The 6,703-nt window shown below is 38.4% G+C and overlaps 2 protein-coding genes across 2 annotated transcripts in view; both read right to left on the bottom strand.

Moving 5' to 3' along the window:
- The window catches only part of LOC141437302 (transmembrane protein 47), a 103,727-nt gene extending 97,047 nt beyond the window's left edge, over positions 1–6,680 (bottom strand). Inside the window, exon 1 of the mRNA XM_074100581.1 lies at positions 6,457–6,680. The gene's annotated coding sequence lies outside the window, so the exon portion shown is untranslated. The remainder of the gene's footprint in view (positions 1–6,456) is intronic.
- Positions 242–1,188, bottom strand: LOC141437309 (uncharacterized). Its single transcript, XM_074100589.1, has one exon. It carries the CDS (start codon positions 1,157–1,159, stop codon positions 446–448), a length of 714 nt encoding a protein of 237 aa, XP_073956690.1. The 5' UTR covers positions 1,160–1,188; the 3' UTR covers positions 242–445.
- Positions 6,681–6,703: the final 23 nt, after the last annotated feature.

The raw sequence follows: 6,703 nt of genomic DNA, 5'->3' as shown, positions 1-6,703 counted from the left end.
CCACACCAAGGAATTAAAAATAACTCTAGAACTTATAACTGTACACGGGGATTTAATTGGAAACTATGTATATGATTCGAGAGAGTTAAGGAAGGGGTGTCAGGTTGGGAAGACACGGCTTTGTGTGGGCACGCAATAGGGCGGACCTCGGCGCTAGGGCGGGCGATCCGGACGACGCGACGCCTGACACGGGACTGCCGCCCGCCCTGCCGCCGCCAGCCGCCCTACGCGCCCCGCAACCACCGCCCCTCCCGCACCAACAAAACACAGATTACCGAGACACATTTATTAGCCAAAACGCTACTTAAACTTCAACCATTCTACAACGCAAACACTGTTTAGCCATAAATTGCTATAGTTACAAGACATTGTAGCGACACAAATTGACGCGTTTTGCACACTTTGAACTAGAGTAAGTCCTTAGATATCTATCTTCTTATCGTCATCACACCTGAGTGATCTGCAGACGACGCGGATGGGACTGACGACGAGGGGGCCTGCGGGGGCGGCGTGAACACCAGTCAGCGATGGTTCGCAAGTGTCGCCGACAGCCTTCCCGAGACGGCAGTTTACACCAACTCTTCGACTTGCGCGCTCCAAAGGTAGTAGTCATCCTGTCGCCAGGTTTCGGCAGCTCATACGAAATCTTCGGACTATCTAATGTCTCAGAACCTGGCGCTATGCGGTATTTAGCTCCTGAAATGGCCTTTTTGAGGCCGTTAAACGCTTTTCTGGCAGGGTTTTCCTCTTCCTTGGAATCTATAGCGGTTTCTCGGACTGCAGTGAGGCGGCCCGTCGTCGGTTGCTGAGCTTCCACTATTTCGTCGTCTTGTTTGCGCTTCAGTAAAAATCTTAGCTTGTCGAGGAGGCTGGGTGGAGGTTCAGTGTTAGTAGCGACGCTGCAAACTCGCGGTCTGTATTCGTACTCGACGGGGACCGTTGTGGGGACGTATGGTTGTGATGGGAGGGTGGCTGCTCGTCTCGTATAAGGTTCATCTTGGAGGTAGGCGACATGGAGAGTGCTGATGCTAAGCTGCTGCTGCGGCGGCCAGAGTTCCCTGGTGGGGGGGACGGGGGACGGACGCTCCCCTAACATCCGTCGCGCGAATTCCCCAGGCTGCCAGAGGTAACTCGCGGTTAAGTTGCCGTGTGGTTGCATCACGACACCAAGCTTTACTAACGGACCGGCCGCGAGGCTAATCCAATACTAACAATGGGCTTCTTGCACTTGACAGTTTTCGCGCAGATTGCACGCGTAAAAGGCTTTTTAAATTGGATCAATGAGACAATATTAAATAAATAAGCCCCCTCGCTACTAATCCATTTGTTATGTAGGTATCTAAGTATTTACTCGCGTTTCGCGTGAGTGCCACCAGAGGTACCAACCTTCCTGCTAATACGTAATATAGACAGATTAAGATGTTTAATGGGTATTTTTCTTGTACTATTATAGTAAAATAAGGAATATTATTAATTGCACATCAGATAAATAATTGCCTATCATTTTATTCTCATCATTTATATACCTTTGTACATCAATTAAATTATTTCAATATAAATAAACTAAATGTTTAGCAAAACTACTACTGCATTTTCGAAAATATACATCAGCACGACATTACTTTTTTTCCTCTAATGCGAGACAAATCAATTCTTTTAGGCACAAAAATATTAAGCCGCGTATCCATTAGAGCAGCCTCAGGCCGAGCACCGCGAGCCGAGCCATATTTTGTCGGTTTTTTGGCCGTGCTCAAAGGAGCCTCAGTCTGAGCCGTGTCTTTGGCAGCGTCTCCACTTGCGCGGCCTCGGAGCGAGGCAGCTGCTCGGCCCGAGGCTGCCTCTAGTGGATACGCGGCTGGATTTCTCATTCTCATAGCAAAATAACTCTCCGAGTAGCTTAAATCCGAATTTGGCACCGGAAAGTTAGGTACGACGACGAGCAGAGCGTAGAGGAGCGTTAGGTACAATCGCGACCACAACGCGCGAGCCGAGCGAGCGAAGCGAGCGCGCCGCAGCAGCGGTCGGCGAAGCGCCAGAACCTAATTTCTTTAGGAAGTAATTTCGCCCCTGGTTAAGTAATTTATTTGATGTAAAAAGTATATAAATGCTTAAAAATAAATTGATAGGTAAATATATATTGCAACCCCCCAAATAAAACCCTCGACCTTAATGTGCTTGTCATGAAACCCGTGGTCGGTAAATGAGTCATTGCGCGTACAAATTTTCTTGTCATGAAGCCCAAGGTCGGTAAATGAGTCATCGCCCGTACTGATGGTGCTGCGCGCGCTGCTGCAGGACCAGCACACGCACGCTGCGGCGCATGCTGCGGGAAGGGGAGCGGCAGTGCGGCGCTGCCAAAAGCGCAGCCTAAGGTATCGCCAATATTTGGAACAATTTATTTGTTTCTTTTACGAATATAAAATTCTACTCGCAAATGTGATGAAAAAGATTGTATATCGCACGGACGGTACTAGAATTACGAACATCGACTTATTAAAGCCCTTAGTCTTCGACTTCGGGCTTCTCGTTCGTAATTCCTTATTTACCGCCCTTAAGACACAATGTACTGTTGATTTGCAATTTAAAATATCCCCTCTATTATTAAGGTATTACAGTTCATGTTTCAATATTTTCACCTTGGCCGCTTCGAAATATCTGATGGCGACTGAACAAGGGGATTTTTATATTTTATTTTATTGCAGATCTCATTATGTTGTACTTAATAAGTAATAAGATGATATGTCAAATAAAATGCTGCTTCATATGGGTAAACTGCTGTATGTTATGTGAAAATAGAACCTATAATTAAAAAAAAAGAGTTACAAGGTATGATGTGCGTTAGCCATTATTAGCTGTGTAATAATAAAAATGCTTTACTATATGATAAATAGCGGTACGGCACGAAGTTACAGTTTATTACGTAATATTTTGAGCGGAGTATTTTGCTGTGTAATCAGTATTTGATGTGAAATCGGATTTTTTGTATAAAAAATAGTAGATTTTACAAAAAGAGCATAAAACGAGCCATTTTACCTAAGACGTTCATATAGCCACCCGCCCGAGCTTGTACGGCGGTTTAATGCTCAAGTTTTACACTCTGCTGCTTTTCACTTTGATTGCGAGAAAATGAAATAGCAACAGTGGAAACAATTGTTTACTTACTATACTATATGTTCCTTTTATTTTTCACTAGCTTTTGCCCGCGACTTCGTCCGCGTGGAATAGTAATTTTGGGAAGTATATTTTTTTTATTTTTCATTACTTGTATAATTATATTTTTTAAGTTTTATTGATTGATTTTAATTGATTTTTATTATTATATAAATTAAAAATTATTTAAAAAATATGTAGAAACTTTTTCGTTTGTGGCTGTTGACACCTGATTACCTTGGTCTTAGACAAAGATTTTACTTTATGCACTAGAGCATAAAAAGTAATTTTATGTGGCCTAGATCCAGCATAAACACGAACTTTACGAGCATGAGAAGTGAAAAGGACTTTTTGATGTGCGTTTAAGTACTACCCGTAAAAAAAATAATCTTGGTTGAATAGCTATGCAAATGAGAAGTAATTGCTTCAATTTGGTTTTTCTTGCTGTATGTATGGATGAATATGTATTAATAAATTAAATGAATGTAGGTGAGGCTTCAATACTACTTGCCCTGCCAGAGTATTAATTTTATAATGTAATTTTGTAATGTGTTATGCATTTATTTATTGCACCTATTTCTAAGTCTTTTCCACATCACCAGCCTTTCCCTTGTTGGGAACAGACAAAAAAATAATACAGTGAAATGCAATTGAAAATTTTGAGAAGTGATTGCTTCAATTTGGTTTTTCTTGCTGTATGTATGGATGAATATGTATTAATAAATTAAATGAATGTAGGTGAGGCTTCAATACTACTTGCCCTGCCAGAGTATTAATTTTATAATGTAATTTTGTAATGTGTTATGCATTTATTTATTGCACCTATTTCTAAGTCTTTTCCACATCACCAGCCTTTCCCTTATTGGGAACAGACAAAAAAATAATACAGTGAAATGCAATTAAAAATTTTGACACTATACAAATTTTAAAGATATTTTGTGCTAAACATGAGTATCTGCTCAGAAAATAGTAAGAAAAATGCCAACCTATTTGGACCTAAAGGCTGAAGTTTTCAGGTTACCATTATAATTATAAATAAATATCATGGGACACTTGACACCAATTGACCTAGTCCCAAACTAAGCAAAGCTTGTACTATGGATACTAGGCAACGGATAAACATATTTATATAGATAAATACATACTTAAATACATATTAAACATCCAAGACCCGAGATCAAACATTTGTATTATTCATACAAATATCTGCACCGGCTGGGATTCAAACCCGGGACCTCAAGCTTCGTAGTCAGGTTCTCTAACCACTTAGCCATCCGGTCGTCAATTCTGACAAGAATAGGAAAAAGCTGCCAAATTCACAAAGAAAGAAATTCATGCTTGTATTTTAACAGAAACAATGGATATAGGATAGGGGATAATAATGCTAATGTGATGACACAAAGTGAATAACTTCACTATTACTGTGACGGCATTATGCAAACTTTTTTTTTAAGAAATAACATGTAATAAAAAATAAAAGAAGAATAAAATAAAATATGTGCATGTCACATAATGGTCCTAGATCAGCAAATTGCCGTCTTGTGAACAGGGTTGATCTTTCTTTAAGACCATTTTAGTACTTGTCTCCCCACTAATAAAATAACAAAGTGTACAGGTACTTGCATACACTACACTACAACCTACTCCCACTTCTTTATGCATAAAGAATGCGAAGGCTTAGAAAGAAATATTAATTTCCTGTTTGCATTTTCAACTGGATTTATAAAGTTAAGATTATAATAAATCTTACCTTCAACGGTCTAGTGATAGTAACAGTCTCAATCATAGTAGTAGACGCCATTTTCGTATCCTGCAAAATAACATTATTTTCATTCTTTTAAGAATTCTTAAGCTGTTAAGGTGAAATCCTGCATGACAACATTTAAAACATACCCAATAGGTACATAAGTATAGGTAGTCATTCACAATGATGTGTGCTGTGATTCTTATTTTCACGCATCTCTGTGGAAGGCACTAGGTATACCTACATAAAGTAAAGGTACTTAAAAAAACCAAAAACTTGTATGATTATGATTTTATAACAAAATATACTAATTAATAATACTGATCAAACAGATCTAAAATTCAAATCTATTGTCAAGAAGACATATGTAATGTTTATTTTAATTATTAGATATATATCATGGACAGGGATGTTCGGAAATAATTCCGAGCCAAGATACCTTACTTCAATAGCGCATCTACTGTGTTAAAAAATTTTGTTGGTTCAAATCCATTCTTCCATTCCAGCCTTTATAGGTCCCACTGCTGGGCACTGGCCTCCTCTCAGAACGAGAGGGCTTGGGCCGTAGTTCCCACGCAAGCCCAGTGCGGATTGGAAACTTCACACACACCATTGAATTACTTCTCAGTTTTGTGCAGGTTTCCTCACAATGTTTTCCTTCACCGTAAAGCTCATGGTAAATTTCAAATGTAATTCCGCACATGAATTTTGAAAAACTCAGAGGAGCGAGCCAGGGTTTGAACCCACGATCCTCTGCTCGAGAGGTGATAGGTCAAACCACTAGGCCATCAGGGCTTCAAATAAATAAATTCTTGTGTTAAATAATTATGATAAGTCATCCATTAAATAACATTGCAGATTTTGTTTAGAAAAAATTTCGTTTTAATTTTGTTTTAATAATTTGTGGTTCAAATTTTATCATTGACAAACATTAAATGGGGAAAAAAATTACCCTCATTTCAAGAAGTTTACCCCACTGATAGAAATCAATAAATACTGAACCCATGTCTATTTGCTTGTGGCTTGTATATGGAACACATACAACAACAGTTACATTTACATGTTATTTTTATAAAACACTGCTGCGAGTTGCGACCATGACCCTGACCATGATAACCATCAAACAAATTAACATAATGTTAATGTTGTGATGAATGACTGTTAGATATGTAAACAAAGAAATATTATTTTATGGAATGTGGTTGAATAGCCACATAACAACATACTATCAAACGCCTCGCTTCATAGCCTAGTATATTTAGCGCTACTACATATTTTTATTTTGCAGACAATCTATCTAAATTGCGCTGCGGCAACAAACAGTTGGACTTAGTTTAGCAACCAAGTACGTAAATGAATCATTTTGCCTCCATAATGACGCAGACAACAAGAATGCACGATATTAGTATACTGTTTTAATTATACTATGATCATTCTTAGATCTATAATAAGCAATGTACTGGTTGATAAAAATATAGGTCGATTACAATGAAATATAATACAAGCATGCACTACAAAATATAATTAATAATATGCCCGAGGCCAATGTAGATAATACTCACATATATTTAATATTTGAACACTTCTTATGTTGATGTCGAAAATATTTAGCACAACTGTCTTGAATTTAACTTATGATTTTCATAAAACAATTTACAAAAAATAAATACGAGACGCAGCATCCATCCCAAATCACATCACTGTCAAATCCAAAGACTACAGTATATGTCAAATCAATCAAATTTACTTAACCACAGACAATTATAGACCACTATAAACAAACGGACAATGGACATAATTATTATGCGT

Source organism: Choristoneura fumiferana, chromosome 17, assembly GCF_025370935.1.
Source record: "Choristoneura fumiferana chromosome 17, NRCan_CFum_1, whole genome shotgun sequence".
In the NCBI taxonomy this organism is placed as follows: Eukaryota; Metazoa; Arthropoda; class Insecta; order Lepidoptera; family Tortricidae; genus Choristoneura; species Choristoneura fumiferana.
The sequence above is the reverse complement of the archived record's forward strand: the minus strand, read 5'-3'. Positions and strand labels throughout refer to the sequence as shown.

Bases quoted from the DNA above. Each gene is read 5' to 3' on its own strand.
- LOC141437309 (XM_074100589.1), bottom strand. From the start codon at position 1,159: ATGCAACCACACGGCAACTTAACCGCGAGTTACCTCTGGCAGCCTGGG.